Source organism: Nyctereutes procyonoides, unplaced genomic scaffold, assembly GCF_905146905.1.
Source record: "Nyctereutes procyonoides isolate TBG_1078 unplaced genomic scaffold, NYPRO_anot_genome, whole genome shotgun sequence".
Classification (NCBI taxonomy): Eukaryota; Metazoa; Chordata; class Mammalia; order Carnivora; family Canidae; genus Nyctereutes; species Nyctereutes procyonoides.
This window is the reverse complement of record NW_026575133.1, coordinates 50,483,105-50,501,993: the sequence shown is the minus strand read 5'-3', so window position 1 is coordinate 50,501,993 and position 18,889 is coordinate 50,483,105. Positions and strand designations below refer to the sequence as shown.

The 18,889-nt window shown below is 44.6% G+C and overlaps 1 protein-coding gene across 3 annotated transcripts in view; it reads left to right on the top strand.

The window, feature by feature from the left end:
• The first annotated feature begins 210 nt into the window (after nucleotides 1–210).
• The window catches only part of BIN3 (bridging integrator 3), a 44,857-nt gene continuing 26,178 nt past the window's right edge, over nucleotides 211–18,889 (top strand). Inside the window, exon 1 of one of the 3 annotated variants that reach the window (XM_055300330.1) lies at nucleotides 211–298. In XM_055300330.1, coding sequence (XP_055156305.1) covers nucleotides 291–298 — 8 coding nt within the window. In that variant the 5' untranslated portion in view covers nucleotides 211–290. Of the gene's footprint in view, nucleotides 299–914; nucleotides 983–18,101; nucleotides 18,140–18,889 lie in introns of those variants that run through there. The other 2 variants (XM_055300331.1, XM_055300329.1) reach the window with 2 other exon arrangements.

Genomic DNA, 18,889 nt, shown 5'->3' with positions numbered 1-18,889 from the left:
TTACAAGTCGGTGTCTCAGGACCCGGGGTCCCCACGCCGCCCCCCCCCCCAGCCCCCCAGCCCCCCAGGCAAGGCGCGAGGTCGCGGGCCGGGGACACCGCGCGGGGCGCCCGCCGCTGCAGAAGGGTTAATGCAGCGAGGCCCCGCCCACCGCCCCGCCCACCGCCCCGCCTCTTCCGGGCACAGGAGGCGTGGTCGCGTCACTTCCTGGAGACTGGCTGAATCCGGAAGTGATCCCTGCGGACCCAGTCGCGGCCGAGGACCCCGGCGGCAGGGCCGAGTTCGGGACCATGAGCTGGTGAGTGAGGGCCGAGCCGCCGGAGCCCCAGGCCCGCCGTGCGCCTTGCCCGCGCCCGCCTGGGTCCCCTCGCCCGCGCTGCCCGCACGGACCCGCCGCCCTTGGTCGTTTGAGGGCCCTTGCTCCGGTGCTTTCCCGGAGACTCACCGGGAGTTGGGTCGAGGGATCCCCCTCGGCTTGGGATCCCGCGTCTGTTTCCTGACTCTTTCTGTTGCAAGGAACCGGTCCCGTCTTCTCCCGGCTGCTGGAACTGAGGAAGTCTCCTGTTTCCTCGTCCTGTAAATGCTCGTTGTGAGGTGGAGTCAATGCTTTCTCCCCCGTGGGCATCTCTCCACCGCTCCCATAGCCCCGGAGCTGTGGCTCTCACTCTGGCAGTCTGGGCCCAGTTTCACCGACCAAAAAAAATCCCCTCGCTTCCAGATGGCTAGCCTTTGCACCACTTCATTGTCTTGGAGAGACAGAACTTGCTTCTCTTTGGGGGTGGGTCCAGAGTTGAAAACCCACACCCACACTCCCAGTGTGGGATTGAACTAGCTTTCGTCGCTAACAGGGCCATTACCCCACTCACTGCTTTCTCTTTAAAATAGACATAGGTAAGCTTAAAACATGATGAGAACCAGCAGGCCATCAGAAAAGACGCTAAGGAGTCTCAGAGTAGTAGAGTCACCACTCCAGAGCCGGAAGGTACGTTGCTCTATGATGCCCAGCTCATAGTAGAGACTTCGTAATATGTAATGGTTGATTTATCTTGTAAGATTCGGTTTGCCCAAAGGGCCTTACCTTCAGGCCCAAGGACCTGCATATAACCACAACCGGAAACCTCAAGACGGTCCAACTATAGTTCGTTTATATGAATACACTGACCCCCAGAGATGTAGGAGATTAATCAAACCTCTCTTGGAATCCAAGGTCCATATGGGATGTGTTTGCCACTCTGCCCTCATATAGTCTAGCCTGTTTCTTTATGCAAAGTAAATGTAATATGACTAGTCACGAGTGAATGAAGGTAGTAGAGTACCCTTCAGGAAGGCTCTTGCAGGCTCACATTTGACCATTAGTGTAGTGGAAACTACACGCTAGCCACAAGCAGCTAATGGCAGTCAGCGTTGAGGACAATTCTCTAATGTAAAGTTTAAACCATTTCTGTCCCCTCCTCCCTCCTGCTTCTTAGACAAGATTGATGGACAAATGTCAGACAGTAGGTGCCAGCACGTGAGGGAAGCCCGGAGCAATGCCCTAATAAGCCCCGGCAGGAGCTGCTCCTTTTCCCTCCACCTTTGCTCCAGGAGGCCGATAGGGGGTTAGAGCCTTAAAAAGCTAACTTTCCCATCTTGTTATAACCTAGTTAGTGATGAGAAAAGTGGCAGTCCTTCGATTCCCTCTCCTTGAGGAATTACTTCCTTAAAGTGTCAGCCTGGATCCCCTGACCCTGTGATATAGACGTCCTCTTGCCAGCCACATCTTGAATCTTTGGAATTCTCTTGCTTAATTTTTCAAGGTAAAAAACAGAAAGTGCAAATGCTTTGTATTGCTTAGATTGGCATTTACAATTTTAAAAATCGATCTTTTCTTCACAAATGGGGAGAAGAACAGACTGGAGACCAGGGTAAAAGATCCTCTTGGTGATCTGAAGCATACTGTTAACACCTGTCTTGAGGAAGTCTTTTTTTTTTCTGAAAAAGTAATAGCCTGTTTCCTGAGGCCTGTCAGTTTGCAGAGAATTGAAATTGACAACCAACTGTTCAGCAAAAGCTGAGATTTTTATCCTGTAGAATTAATTCACTAGTCCATGTGCGGCTTGGCACCTCCCTAGACTGAGGGTCAGAACCAAAAGGGTGGCTTTGTCCCTCAATGCCGAGATTCCTTTTTCTTCCTCTTTAGAGGGCTTCTACGTCATCTCTTACGTGGACCCTGACCCTGTCTCACTAAGAGGGGAACAGCACCGGCGCCTGGGCACACAATCACACTCAGTTCCTGGCTCAATGGCTGGCAAAGGGATCGGGGCTGGGTCCTTCTGATTCACTCCTGGAGTGGTTTTCCTGCTCCCAGAATGAATCTATCCATTCATCCGAGACTGGAATTCTCAGTGGGGGAAGAGACCAGAGTGACGTAGGGCCATGATAGGAGGCCGATGCCCAAGGTCAAGTTCACCAAGCACATGGGGTATTCCAGCCATCATTGAATAAGGCCCAGGGGCACGCAGCACATGGTCCCCAGAGTGTAACCATTGTTCTGGGCTAGGCTGGGCTCTCAAAATGTCACAGTGAGAAATGTCCAATATTGATGCCCTTTGTACACTGTGGACTTTGCATGAAGAGTGAGCGGTCTTTGTTCCCTGCTTCCTCTGTGCATGCAGCTCGCCCACCGCGTTTGTTTAGTGGGTACCTGCTGCCTTCCTGTACCATCTACCCGTCCATTGGTCTGCCGACCACCCACATGTCTTCTCGCCAGCTGGCCCAGTGGTGTGCCCTGCTAGACAGAAGGCGTTTGATGTTCACATCTCAGATCACTGATCCACCCTCTGGGCCTAAGTCCAGTGCTTATCTCTCCTCTCCTCCTGCTTGTTTCCCCCTCTCTCTTCTTGTGTGTCCATGTCTTTACTGTTGTAAGGAGGGAGAACTCAGTAGAATTAAGAATATAATATATCTTGTTAATCTGGCTTAGCTGTCTCCAGTAATTGTAGCCTTCCCTGGAACCACACACCTTGATGCTCTTTAGGCTTAAGTGATGAGGAGAAAGGAGGCCTACAAGAAATCTTCCTCTATTAGGGGTGTAGAAGTTTGACTCAGGATGAAGGAAATGAGGGTCTGTACAGAGAAATCTGGCTGGGTGTTAGAGGGGTGAGTTCAGGGTCTGGTTCCTTCACAGCCTGGCCTGGGTAGGCATCCATGCTTCCTCCATCTTGTTTTCTCCAACTACGGCATGCAGAGGATAAGCCCGGCTGACGTTGTACCACCCAACTGTGTCGTGAGAAAAAAATAGACTATGCACATATGATTGTTTTCTGACTCTTCTGGGCTCTTCTGCCTCCCGCTGCCCCTTAAGTATCGGTATTCCTTGAAATCCATCCTTTTTCCCTCACCATGTTCTCACCATGTAGGCCCTCCCCCATCATCTTCAGGATAAAGGCCTGACTCTGGGCCATGACTTATAAGGCCTTCCTGGACCTGGCTGTCCATCTTTACTCCTCCCCTCATTGCCTTGTCCATCTGGCCAATGCACACTCATCCTTACAGAGTCAGGTTAGGTTTCACATCTTCTGAGGGTTTTCCTCCAACAGCCCCCCGCACCCTGCCAAGCCAAGTTGAGTGCCCCTCCTCTGACCCTCATTAGTGTCTGTACTTGAATTGTTGGTCTGCTTGTCAGTAACTCCACTGTGCATGAGGAAGGGACTGTGTCTTGGTCATCACTGTATCCCTAGCAGTGTTCCCAGCAAACAGTACATGTTTATGGGATGTATGAGCAAGGACTTTTTTTTTTTTTTCCCATTTCCTGACTTGCCTTAGCTCAGGAAAAATTTTCAGATAAAAACATGCGGAACCTGTAAGCCACTTCCTGAAATGAAGAGGCTCTAAAATTGCTGTTGTTAAATCAACGAGGGAAGAAGTGGCTTCAGAGCCTTTCGGAGACTGATTATTCTCTCTCCTCTCCCCCTGCCAAACTACTCTCTTCCATACATGCCTAGAACTCCTGTAGCACCTCCATATCCTTCCAGGGAGCACAGACGTGATCCTCTCCCGCTCAGGCTTTGTGATGGCAGGATCTACAGCTTCTTCACCTTTGTGTGTGTCTACTGTTTGCACATAGTAAGTACCTAATTGGTAATTGTCAAATGAAATGAATGGAATATAAAGAAAGGAAGGTAAACTGCCGAGTCAAACTGAACTACCCATTCTATTTCATACATGTTCTCAGTGGAGTCTCTTCCCTCTAGTGTTACCCTTGCTATTGCACATTTGTATAATGCTTTTAACTTTTCAAATGACTTTCCCATCCATTATCTGACTACATCCTCACATGTACCCTCAGAAGTATGCAGTTCAGGTCTTCTTATCTCCCTTTGACAGCTTATTAGAATTCATGTGCGGAGTACCCAGCAGAACTAGAACTAAAATCTGCTCCTGAGTATTCTCTGTGCTTGAACAGAAACATTAGAAGAATGGAAGACCAGGGGCATCTGGCTGGCTCCGTGGGCAGAGCACGTGACTCTTGATCTCAGGGTCCTAAGCTCGAGCCCCATGTAGAGTGTAGAGATTACTAGAAAAAAAATTTAAAAAGGAAGACCATTCCCAAGTAGATTGGGCCCCAAAGGAAGGTATTTTACTTTGACAGCGTGTATGAACTCTACCAGGGTGGTAGTGAATTACAAAAAGTCGCCAGTGTTCACACTCCAAGCAGTAGAGGAAGTCCTGTGTCCTACACAGCTCCACGTGTTCTGGACCATCTCACCTTCTTACTCTGAGGCCTTCCTGCCTTGGGCAGCCTTCCTACTCACTTCCTTGGACAGGCCAAACTCTTCCCAAGCTTTTTCCTCTTCTGTGGAGAGCATGGTCATGTCCAGAAGACAGGGTCCCCCTGGAGAGCCTGTGTGATTCTGTAGTTAACGTTGCTTTGGGCACAAATGTAAAGCATCTCACTCTTGTTTCTGCTGAAACATTCCCCTCTTGTAATGAGAGGGTAAGGGACTTTTTTTACATTTGGAAAGAGTCAAGTATCTTGAATCCCACAGCTTCTTTGTCAAAGATGTTTTGTTCTGTGTTATACTCTTTATGTGCATGTGTTGGGGTCACTTCGGAGTTGGCGGTTTAGTTATTAGGGTTGCTTCCCTGAACCCGTTATTTCAGTGGGTAATCCATTAAATATGGCCCATAACCTGTTGCTATACAGATAATGCTCAATAAATATTTGTTGATCTGATGCTCATTGAACATTTCTACTGTACAAGGGCCTGTAGTAAATGTTGGGGGACATTGAAAAGGCTATAAGCATCGATGCCTGTCTTGAGCCAGCGTATAGGAAGTGCCAGGGATTCATGGGAATGACAGCCAATCGCTAAATGTTGGGGTGACATCAAGAAAGATTTCAACCAGAGGATGTGATTTTAGCTGAACCTTGACTAGTGAGTGTGCACTGTCGCAGTGGGCAGTCAAAGAAGGGTCCAGGTAGAAGAATAGCCTTGACAAGGTGTGTGGAGACAATGCATCAAGTATTCGACACGGTCCATCAGGAGGCCAGCATGGGTTTCTCAAATAGGGATTTGAGTGGAGGCTTCGTTGATGACAGCTGGCCCCATAGTCAGGCCATGTTGTCAGTGCTTTCAGTGCAATGCCGAGGAACTGAACTGAGCCGAGGCTTTTGAAAATTGAAGGGATTTGAGCATGGAAGTGGCATGGGGAAAGCAGTGATTTAATCAGATGAATTTGGCGGTGGTCTATACAAGAGCTCAGAGGAGAGGAAGCATGGAGCCATGGGGACTGACTGGGACAGTAGCTTCCAAATTTTTTTGACCACAACTTGCAGTCAGAAATACCTTTGATATAACAGCACACATACATTTATACTTCAGATAAAAACTTTACATGGTATATGTCTAATGTACTCTAGCATTTTCTGTTATATTCTATTTCATGTTTAAAACAATGGTGTATTCAGTTGATCTCATGACTAATTTTGATAGGTTTACAATGGAGTAACATGTAGCAGCAAACGTGATTGATGCATGACCCCAGTTAGAAAAACACTGATCTAGGAGTTCATTGCAGGTATTCAGACTAGAAGCCAACGCCTGTAACTCCAGCCAGCTAAAGGTAGCATTGTTAGTTTATTTGTTTGTGTTTCGTGGGTTATAATAATAAACCTAGAAGGAGTAACTATAAAGAACCCCAGCTGTGTGCTTTCTAAGAACTTAATCCAGAGATGTGAAAGCTGTCAATCACTTTATAGAAAAGAAAACCCAAGTGGACAAAAGCCTTTACCAAGATGTTGGTTTGTTAGTAATCAGGGGAAAGCAAAGATGCCATTGCACAGCCATCCAACTGGCAACAATTTTAAAGTCAGGCAAGGGCCAAGTATCTTAAGGATGAGGAGCAGTGGGAGCTGGCTGTCCACTGGCATCAGGAGTGCAGAGTGGTGTGGGGGGTGGAGGTATAAATTGATACAACCCCTTTGGAGATTTCTACAGTGCCTCTGGCAGTAGGAAACATTCGCACCCCCTCACCCAGAGAAACTCCTGCCCTGGTGCAGCAGGAGACTACAAGGGAGGGTGAGTTGCTTCATTGTCTGTAGATGTCCAGCCTCTACAATGTGATATCTTTACATAATGAAACATGTAATCGTTAAAATGAATGAAGTAGAACTATATATATCAGCATGGACAAAATTTCAGAAGCATAATGCTGGACATAAGTTAGTTTCCAAGTGATACATTCAGTATTATTCTATTTACATAAAGTTCAAGCCTGTAAAACAATACTATGTTGTGCTCACAGATTTAAATGTATGTAGTGAAAGTATGGGAATAATGCCTACTGAATGCAGGGCAGCAGTTACCACTAGGGTGAGGAGGAGGAGGAGAGAGAAGAAGATGGAATGGGGCTGTAGCATTCAGGGAACTCCAGCAGTATTGGAGATGCTGCATTGCTAAAAGGGTAAGATCTGAAATAAGTGTGGCTTCATGTTAGAACCTGATGGTGCTAGGTGAATGCATGAGTGTTTATTAGTATTCTCTGTAATTTTTTGAGTGTTTACAATCATTTATAATAGTTTCTATTAACTTTTGTCATGCCTCGCCTGACTGGCATCACAGCTAGGGTTGACCTCACTGTTCATGGCAAGAGAATTATTGCCTTGCCCAGCCAGTGAGGATGACCTAGGGAGGTAGGCCTAGAAGCGAGTTTCCATCCCCCTTCTCTGTCCTGCTATCAGACCTTCTGCAGAGAAGGGAAAAGGTCAATGCAAGCTCTTTGTGTAATTCCCGATTGGTTAGAGACAGGAGTGAACATGAGATTAGAGGTAGTGCCTCAGAAGCTAAACAGTTGGTCTGGTGCTTCTCAGGGTCTGTTGGTGTCTGAACCACTGTTCGCCCATCAGAATGGGAAGCAGGCATTGGAGGCTTCTCTCTGGCTTCTTGAGTAAGCAGGATAAGCTTTTCACCTCAGAAAGCCTTCTGTGTTCCTTTTATAAAATGGGGAAATGCATCTTCTAAGGAGCTACAAAACAAACAAACAAACAAACAAACAGAATACCTCCCTGAATTGCCTTCCTTCCTTTTGTTTTCCTGACCTTTAGCTGCTTCATCAGCCTCCAGACTTCTGTCACAACTCCTTTCACTACTCAGGAGGAAGTCCCCATTCACTGTAGGCAAATGGATTAACTTGGGCCTGGCAGTGATGCACTATGATACAGGACTGCTGCTTGCCCCCAAAGCAGAAAAAAGCATTTCAGGTTTCCTAACCATACTTACCTCTGTGCAACTGTGTGTGAACCACCCCCTCAGGCCTCAGTTTGATCATCATCATCAAAATATCACCACCACTGTCTTTCCAGCAAATACTTACAGGCTGCTGAATATATGTCAGGAACTATTTTAAGCACTAAACTCATTTAGTCCTCTCAGCGACCCGACTCTACATAATATGTATGTTCTTGTCCAATTCTAGACAGGGAAACTGAGAGCCAGCAAGGTTAGGTAACTTGTCCAGAACCTCACAGCTGGCAGTCTGTCCCCCGATGCAGCACACCGTCTCTTGTGAGGAATACAGCAGTGGACCGCTTTAAATGAACTGATGTATCAGAAGCACCTAGCACAAACCTGCAATAGGAGATGCTCAATAAATGGTCACGTGAATTGAAGGATTTCTAAGATTTCACGTGCTGTGAGATCTCACTGAACAGTGTGATTCATTCTGTCTCAACTTCTCAGAGGTCAGCCTGGGGAGCAGTGGGGAAGGAGGGATCACAGCTGAGCTGGGGGACTGTTCTGATCCAAGTGACAAATCAGCCAAGTCACAGAGTCATGCCTTTTATTTTTAAACACACACATAACTCCTCGGACGGGTGGTAAGTTAGGGTAGCGTTGTGTGTGCTCTGGTTTTAGATCTGGCTAGTTTAAGGGAAAGGCTGACGGGAGGGGGGATGGTGGAGAGGCTGTGGTCAGAGGTGCTGGAAATGGCCATTTCACAGCTCTGTTTTCCTCCATTTCCCCTTCGGATGGGGTCTCTCACACCCTTGCTCGGGCTGAACTCTCGATGGCCGGGTGACACTGTGGCCAGCTGGCCTTACAGAGAGGATGACATCCAGCAAACAGCTGTTCTGCCGGAGCCAGCTGCCTCTCCATAAGCCCTGCCCTGGCCCCGGCCCTGTTTCCCCTTGGAGCGTCAAGGTGGTGGTAGCCTTGGTGGGCCCTCAGACCAGAGAAGGCAACGACCCAAGGATAGGGTAACAGAAGGATGGGGGGAGGAGGGGCTTGTCCTTCCAGCCTGCAGAAGCTGCTGCCTTTCGCCCACCTTCCTGCTCTCGCCCGAGACAGTGACTCAGGCCCAGACCACTCCCCGGGGAGCCAGGATTTCAGCCACTATCAACTGCCGCCTACTCTTTGCTCAGCCCTCCCTTCGTTCTCACCTCCCTCACCTCCTCCCTCCCCCCCCCAAAACTGTGATCCATCAGAAAGATGTGGGGTGGGGTGGGCTGAATCATTTCAGGGTTCTTTCCACCCCCAAGCCAGGCCGAGGGCTCATTCACATTCAGTAGAAACAACTTGCGGAGGCCAAGGCCAAGGTGAAGACCAGGGAGGAATGTGTAGGTTCCAGCTTCTTTTCACTCTTCATTGTAATGGAAGCGGAGGACTCTCTGAAGAAGGCGGGGCTTGAGGGATCTGCTGGGGTGACCAGGGGATCCCCACCCAACTGCCATCTGGGCCTGCCTCTTGTCTCTGCCTCTGCAGTCGAGGGGGTGGGGAAACAAAAGATTGAGAAACCTAGCAAATTGAAAATGCAAAAGAGCTGTTTTTGTAAATAGACATTACACAAGAGCAGGAGTTTTTCTGGAAAGGTTTTACTGAGATGGACAGAATTAGCCAACTGGCATCATGCTGCTAATAGAGATATTTACTGTTTGAAAAAGTATATTTGTAGCTTTGGAGAACATCCTGTTGACTTTTCTTTATTGTGAAAGTGAATTTTCCTCCTTTCCCTCTGTGCACATAGAACTTTTTTTTTTTTTTTTTTGAGGTGGAGCACGTTGAGGGTTGGAGAAGGGGAGGCTCAAGAGAATTGTTTTCTCCGTTTTGTTGCTGAGACCAAAATATCCCTTCTCCTGCCCTCTGGTGCTCATATTTACGGATTGGCAAACAGAACCAACCAAGGAATTCTCGTCCAGAGACTAGGAGCACCGAGCCCTCTTGATTTCTTCCGGAGCAGAGAGATTCTGTGGGGAGCAAGCCCTGTCTTCTCTCTGGACCTCATCTCACCCACCTGATGCCACAGGAAGAATCCCAAGGGGAGCTGTGAGGAGGAGGGGGACAAAGGTTCTGAGGCCCAGTGACCGTCTCCGGGTCCTGGAGGACTGCCAGCCTCGGCTCCACAGTTCCAGCTGGGCCAGGGCTCCACTGTCCTCTGAGATGCCACGATGCTCTTACTCTTGCCACGTGCGTTCCAGAGCAGCTGTTTCTCCCGAGGAAGTCCCTGCGTCCCAGCAGGGTTCTAGAACCACAGGGATGAGAGCAGGGAGGCAGTGTTGAGAAGCAGAGAGAAAAGGCAAAGAGCTGCTTGAAGTGTTAGTCCTTCTGCTCTGTCTTCTCACTCTCCCCTGGCCACCTTTCACCGTGTCAGTGGCAGAGAATCTGTTCTTCCCTCAGGGTACCTGCCCCAGTTTTCAGGCTATTGAGGGGAGCATATCTGCCATTTGGCAGCCTTGGAATAAATCCAGGAGACTCTCCTCCCGTCATATTTCCTCTTAAGCTCTTCAAAATATTAGTTTTGGGGGCGCCTGGGTGGCTCAGTCGGTTAAGTGACTGACTCTTGATTTAGGCTCAGGTCATGATCTCAGGAGCATGAGATGGAGCCTGAGGTTGGGCTTGTGCTCAGTGGGAAGTCTGCTGGAGACTCTCTCTCTCCCTCTCTCCCCCTGCTTGTGGGCACACTATCTCTCTCTCTCTCTCTCTCTCTCTCTCTCTCAAATAAATAAGTCTTTCACAAGAAAATAAAATAGTTTTCCCTCAACCCATATTCAGATAACATGTCTAGCCAGGCTTTACTGCCAATGCCAAAGGCTAGCTCTGTTTTCACAGTCTCCACCAAGTAAACTTTCCCCTGTCCCCAACTGTTGCTTGTGGCTGGGAATATCATCCTTTTAGGTTGGTTTTAGTTAGATAAGGACTGGGAAACCAAAGACAATGATACTACTTTTCTTTGTTGTTTATAAAGCCTTCTCTGAGACTAATTTTTTTCAGGAACCTTAAATTAAATGGGGGTATGGTGTTATATAGGGCCCTTGGGGCAACATAACCGGTTTACTCATTTATTTAGCCACTTATCCAACGCTTACTATGTGCATCAAACTGGACTATACACTCCCTGAGATCACAGAATGAGTCAGTCTTGTTCATCCTGATAGCCCTAGCACCTAGCATAGTTCTAGGTATAAAGGAAGCCCTTAGTAAATATTTACTGAATATTCATTCAATGAAAGGTACTTACAGAAGTTGCAAAAAAGCATAACATTCAGTCCCTGCACTTGAGGGCTTATGTGTCATCATCAGAAAGCAAGACAGATAAACAGCAAGTTGGTTAGCCTAACCCTTTACTGGGCAGAGTGTAACAGTGAATCACAGCACTAGGTCTGAGAGAACAAACTGGGCATCTAAATGCATGCTGAAAAAGCTGTGATATAACTCAAAAATCCAACCTTCATATCTTTTAGGAAACCAGGAACAAAAAGATATTTCCTTACTATTAGGAGGCTTCCTGGCTGAAACCAGTAGACTTTTTCATATTTAATAGTGAAAGGTCAGCCTCGAAGCATCCTTACTAAAGTCAGACATATTTTTCTACAATTTCAGGCCAATGCTACAGACAAGAAATGGGTACAAAATATCAGGAAAGAAAAGGGAAGTTTTATCATTATTTTCAGGTGCTATAACTATCTGTTTGGAAAACCTAATTCTTTTTTTCCTAGCTGAATTTCTCAGGCTATATAGGCTAAGTATGTAGGTGTGATGACTGGGTCAGGGTAAATATTTAATACCCAGTAGCTTTCCTGTGTACCAGGACAATAAAATGAAAGGGAATTCCACTTGCAGTAAACCAAGTGGAATTGGTTCCATGTGTAGGGCTAAAAATTTCACATGTAAGTGTTATTTTGGGATCTTGATATTCAGCAAAATAAAAGTAGAGGACCTATATGAAAAAACTCTTAAGACTAAAGCACATGATAAAAAAGACTTAAATGAGGGATACCTGGGTGGCTCAGTGGTTGAGCCTTCAACCCAGAGCATGATCCTGGAGACCTGGGATCAAGTCCCACATCAGGCTACCTGCATGGGGCCTGCTTCTCTCTTTGCCTACGTCTCTGTGTCTCTCATGAATGAATAAATAAAATCTTTAAAAAAAAAAAAGACTTAAATGAATGGAAAGAAATATTTTGGCCTTGAATGAGCCAACCTAATATTTGTAAAAATGTAGGCTCTTCAAAAGTTAATCTATAAATATAATGCATTTTTAGTAATAAGTATCCTGGGGTGGGAGGGCACACAGCATATGACTTTGAAGTTCATCTTAAATATCAAGACAAATTAATTACCTGAAGTGAAATGTAATGAGAAGGGATCTGTTTGGACAGGTATTAAGAACTCTTATAAACCTAAATAATTAAATCTATGTTATTGGCAAAGGACAGGTCTGTGGTATGGAATAAAAGTATTTAACACTAAAGAAATTATTTCTTGGGGATCCCTGGGTGGCTCAGTGGTTTAGTATCTGCCTTTGGCCCAGGGCATGATCCTGGAGTCCCGGGATCAAGTCCCACATCAAGCTCCCTGCATGGAGCCTGCTTCTCCCACTGCCTGTGTCTCTGCCTCTCTCTTTGTGTGTCTCTCATGAATATATAAATAAAATCTTTAAAAAAAAAAAAGAAAAATGATTTCTCAAAGATAGTTTATTTTTAAATTAGGTTAAAATAACTGGCTAACCATACACTCAAACTCTAAATAGAATAAGGATTTATTTTTTTATTTAAAAAAATTTTTAAAGATTTTATTTATTAGAGAGAGAATGAGAGAGAGCATGAGCGGGGGGGGGGGGCAGAGGGACAGGGAGAAGCAGACTCCCTGCTGAGCAGGGAGCCCTATGGAGGGCTTGATCCCAGGACCCTGAGATCATGACCCAAGCCTAAGGCAGACGCTTAACTGACAGAGCCACCCAGGTGCCCCTGGAATAAGGATTTAAATATAAAAAATACACCACTAAAATTCATTTGGAAATGCAAGGGACACAGAACAGCCAAAACAATCTTGGCAAAGTTGGAGGGCTTACTGCTTCTCAACCGCAAAACTCTCAACAAAAGTCCAGGAATTAGGAAATTGTGATACTACCATAAAGATAGTGTAGGTCAATGGAATCGAAATAAGAGTCCATAAATAAACCCTTAACATTTATGGTCAGTTGATTTCCTTTTTTTTAACAAGGATGCCAAGACAGTTGAATAAGGATGGAATAATCTTTTCAGCGGTGCCAGAATAACTGGGTATCCACATGCGAAAGAATGAAGGGAGGCCCGTACCTCACACCATACACAAAAATTAACTCAAAATGGATCAAAGTCCTGAGTGTAAAAGCTAAAACTATAAAATCTTAAGAAGAAAATATAGGGGTGAGTCTTCGTGACCTTGAATTTTTTTTTGACCTCTGCTTTTTTTTTTTTTTTTAAGATTTTATTTATTTATTCATAAGAGAGAGAGACATAGGCGGAGGGAGAAGCAGGCTCCATGCAGGGAGCCCGATGTGGGACTCGATCCCAGAACTCCAGGATCACGCCCTGGGCCAAGGCAAGATGCTCCACTGCTGAGCCACCCAGGCATCCCGTGACCTTGAATTTGGCAAAGAATTCTTAGATGTGATACCAAAAAGCACAAACAACAAAAGAAAAAATAGATTGGACTTCTTCAAAACCTAAAACTTTTGTGCTTCAAAAGAAACCACTAAAAGAGTGAAATAAACAACTCACAAATGAGAGAAAATGTTTGCAAATCATATATCTGATTAGAAACTTATACCCAGAGCAGCCCCGATGTCCCAGTGGTTTGGCACTGCCTTCAGCCTGGGGTGTGATCCTGGAGACCCAGGATCAAGTCCCACATTGGGCTCCCTGCGTGGAGCCTGCTTCTCCCTCTGCCTGTGTCTCTGCCTCTCTCTCTCTCTCTCTCTCTCTCTCTCTCTCTCTGTGTCTGTCATGAATAAATAAATAAAATATTTTTTTAAAAAAAGAAAAGAAACTTATACCCAGAATAGATGAAGAACTCTTAACAACTCAACAATAAAAAAAGACAACCCATTTTTAAAATAGGCAAAGGGTTGGAATAGATGTTTCTCCAAAGAAGATATTTAAACGACTGATAACCACATGAAAAGATACTCAACATCATTAGTCATGAGAGACATTCCAGTCAAACTGCGATGAAATAACCCTCATACTCGCTGGAATGGCTAAAATAAAAAAGACAATGACAAGTGTTGGTGAGGATGTGGGGAAATTGGAACCCTCACTGCTGGTGATTTTAAAATGGCACGGCCATGTTAGAGAAGTCTGGCAGCTCTGCAGAAATGTAAGCATGGACTTAACCATATGGCCCCAGCAGTTTCACTCCTAGGCATATACCCAAGAGAAATGAAAATATACGTCCATGCAAAAACATGTGCAGCATTTATAATGGCCAAAAAAATAGAAACAGCCCAAGTGTCCATCACCCAGTGAATGATAATGGAAAGTGGATTTGTGGATAAAGATGGTATATCCCTACAATGGAATATTATTCGGTGATAAAAGAGGAATGAAGTCATGATATATGCCACAATGTGGATGATCCTTGAAAACATTTTGCTAAGTGAAAGAAGCCAACACAAAAGACTTCTTATTACATAATGCCATTTATATGAAATGTCCATGCTAGGACATTCCATAGATACAGTAGATTAATGGTTTGCCTGGGGGCTGACTGCTAATAGATACGGGGTTTCTTTTGGGGTGATGAAAATATTCTGAAGTTGGATTGTGGTGATGGTTAACTCTCTAACGGTACTAAAAACAACCAAATTGTACAGTGAGTGAATATTATGGTATGTGAATTATATCTCAATAACGTTATTTAAAACTTAATAAAAATCAGCTTCCAAGTAAAGATGACAGATTGAATACATATATCTAAGTTATCTCCCTCACAAATCCCACAAAAAGCACAGTAAAGTGATTTTTTTTTTTTTTAAGGCACAGATCTACAAATTCAGGGAGAATAGAGACATCAGCCACATTTAGGAATTGGAATGCAGTAACATGCAGTAACAGTCTTAAGTTCCAAGAAAGCCAAATCCTAAACTGGCATTTAGGAAAACCAAGAGCCCTCATGACTTACATTATTGAATCCTCTAAAGTACAGGAATTGGTGGCAATAGGAACTTCTAGAAGTGGGGTGAGGCCAAGCACTCAGATCAGAAGGACTGCTTAAAAGTGGTTTCTGAGTAAATTTTTTTTTTTTAAGATTTTATGTATTCATGAGACACAGAGAGAGAGGGAGAGACACAGGCAGAGGAAGAAGCAGGCTCCCTGCAGGGAACCTGATGCGGGACTCAATCCCAGGACTCTGGGATCAGGCCCTGAGCCAAGAGCAGACACTCAACCACTGAGCCACCCAGGCATCCCTCTGAGTAAGTTTAGAGCCCTGCCATCTCCTCCCCAACTCCAGTGTCCCTGGGAGACTGTCCCTGCCTCACCCTAGCAAAAGAATGAAGCGGCCCCACCCCTTGGAGAGTATGAGACAGGGAGTTCCTCTACTAGGCACACAAAGGTGGATTTACTGTGTGAAAACTATTTAATAAGGTTTAAGCTTTGGGGCCCCTGACTTCCATGAACCTTGTCCAAGGCCCCAGAAGGAACCCTGGTGGTGTGTTCACATGATGCTGGGTTTTTGTAAACATCAAAAATATATTTATACTGCACTCAGTTAAGAAAACCTCTGCCTTCACTATCTCCTTTTTCTGCTTATTCTACTCTTGTCAGGCAGCTTTGGAGTAGCACAGCCCTTTCTGGAGATGTGACCCGAAGGTTGAACAGGGAGTATGCTGTTTTAGCTGCAATTTGTCGACATTTGAAAACTTTGATGAAACCATGAGATATTGCAGATTTCTGAATGGCAGATATACAACGAGTCCCTCTTCTTGTCCTCTTTAAATGTACTTAAAAACTAAGGGAAAGGGCACCTGGTTGGCTCAGTCAGTAGAACTTGCAACTTGATCTTGGAATTGTGAGTTCAAGCCGCACGTTGGGCATAGAGCTTACTTTAAAAAAAAAATTGTACGCCTTCAATTTTCACAATGCTATATATATATATATATATATATATATATATATATATATATATATTGTGTCTCAATAAATCTGGAAAACATTTTTAAAAGAAGAAAAAAAGCTAAGAGGAAAATTGGGTCAAAAATAATGGAACACAATATAAAAGTGACAAAGGTGAGCAATTAAATCAAGAGATTCTGAAATCAAAGTACAACAAAATATTTTCAAATTGTACTAAAAACTAGTGATTCATTATGAGAACGAGATCGGTTTTAAATAGCGGCAGTTGCTTGATAATCTAGTTAATAAAGAGGAGGAGCAAATCATGAACACATTGATAAAACATTTAAATTTTTTAACATGAAAGATAACGAAGATGACATAACTCATGATGTACCCTCTTCCAGGGACATCAGTGACAAAACAATTAACTCCACTAATTCAGAGAGTGGTTAAGATTAGTAATCATACAAGAAAACCTGAAATGTGTCCTAGAATCTTAGTTTATTTATGAAGGAAACATGGGATTTTCCTAAATTTTACAAGTCCTAAAATTTATAGTATATTTATATATTACTGGTAAGCTGAAAAAAAAGCTTTTCTAAACTGTCAGTAATAGAAAACAAATCTTAGTCAACCCTACTAGAGGAAAGCTGAATTACCTTTCTTTTCTCTCTAAGAAAATGATGGTACCCACTCTGTGTCATATAAAGAGGCAATCATAGACTACGCAGCCAAAAAAAATGTAGGGAAATAAATACAGAGGTGTGTCAGGCAGATGATTAATAAAAATATTAGGTGATTCTTGATTTTCTGATGTTCATGTTATTTGTCAGCTTTTATAACTTATAATTTGTTATGTTCTTTTCTCTGTCTAAATAAATACTTTCCTGCCTATTTTTATATTTGGGTTTTTTTTTTAAGTTTTTTTAAAGATTTCATTTTTAAGTAATCTCTATACCCAACATGGGGCTTGAACTCACAACCCCGAAATCAAAAGTCACACATGCGGGGATCCCTGGGTGGCTCAGCGGTTTAGTGCCTGCCTTCACGCCCAGGGCGTGATCCTGGAGTCCTGGGATCGAGTCCCACATCGGGCTCCCTGCATGGAGCCTGCTTCTCCCCCTGCCTGTGTCTCTTCCTCTCTCTCTCTCTCGAATAAATAAATAAAATCTTAAAAAAAAGAAAAAAGTCACACATGCTACCAGCTGAGCCAGCCAGGCACCCCATCTTGTTTTTATGTTTGTGAATTGGCATCCTTTTTCTTTAAAAGGGCATGCAAAATCACATAAGCTAAGAAAAAAAAATCACATAAGCTACAGGCCCACAAACCCCAGATCCATTGTAAGCCCAGTTGAAGGCCAGACTGCATCCTGAAGGCAGGAATGAAGTGAAGGAATGCATGGGGAGAGCTGACACAACCCTGCGCCTCATGTGTGTGTGCACGTGACCTCTTCTCACTGAGCCCTCAGAACACTCCATGGCGAGACAGCAGAAGAATCTTCTCTAGGAAAATTTACCTGCCCATGATTAGAGACAAGTACTAATGTCAGGGGCTCCCCCACAAAACTGCCCAGCCAGGCCACTCTACATAGTAGACAGACATCATCAGAGCACTCCCGGCTTCTAATCAGCTGCTTTGTCTCCTGTCACGCATGTGAGCAGACACCCAAGAATTACCATACCCCAAGGGGAGTGTTGAGAATAAAAAATGGAAACAAAAGCAGAAGACAACTTGAGGGGAAACTGAGACTACAGGAAGAAGAAATGTTTTCTAAAACTATCATTAAAGTCTTTACAGAGATAAGGCATCCATGAAATAAAAAACAGGATACATAAAAAATAAAAATAAATTAAAAAAAAAAACAGGACATCCTGAAAATTAAAAAGAGCTCTCGGAAATTAAAATTATGATCACAGAAACAGGTGCCCACCTGGCTGGCTTGGTCCGGAGAGCTTGCAGCTCTGGACTGGGGTCATGACCTCAAGCCCCATGTCAAGTGTAGAGATTACTTACCTAAATGAATAAAAACTTTGAAAAATGTATGATGGCAGAAATGGAAAAGTTGACAAGTGTTAGAGGATAAGAAAATGTTGAAAAATTGAAATTGTGGAAGCTACCAAGGAGGGTCTGCATTAGTATTACAAGAATTTCAGAAATAAGAGGCAGAAAAAATGGGGGGAAGAAACCACAACCACGTTTTTTTTTAAATTCCAGGACAGAAGATGATGAATTGCCAAACTGGAAGAGTGGCATTCAATTTCAATGAGTGAAATTAGACCCACAAGGTACATCGCTGTGAAATTTCACACCGCCACCGCCAGGGACAAACATGATCCAATAAAGTTGCGTGAAGAAGTAGGTCACCTACAAAAGATAGAAACCAGGGTACTTTAGACTTCACCACCACAGTAGTAACTGTGAAAGGAGAAGCCAGCAAAGCAATGCCTTGGAGATTCTGAAAGATAAAGCCCAGCCCACATTCTATACCTAGTCAAACTAACTGGTGTGAGGCAGCATCAGAAGGGTTTTGGTTATGCAAAGTCTCAGAGTATTTGGCACTCACTTTTACTCCGCCCAAACAAGGAGTAAACCAACAAAGAGGAAGATGTGGATTCCAAGTGTTTGAATTCCTGAGAGAAACAAACGGAATCTGGAATCCCTGTGAGGGAAGACATGGGGAGAGCCTGGGCCCCCAGCTGTGCACCAGGGCCTGAGCAGCTAGCTCACAGGCTGCCACCAACACTGCTTCAAAAAGTGAACCCCCATACAAATGAACGTATTGGTGGTAGACTGGGACAGCTGAGACAGTGAGGGATAAATACGTAGGAAATTCTGCACGTGCAAGAAAAATGACAGTTTCAGGGAAAGCAAAAACCTGCAATGTTATTAGTTATGTATGGCCGCGTAACAAATTACCCCACAACAGTAGTGTCTCAAAACAACAGTACCAGTTTCTGCAGGTCAGGAATTTGGGAGTGGCTTAGCTGGGGGGCTTGGCTCGAACACTGTCTTCTGAGGGTTTGGCTGATGCTGAA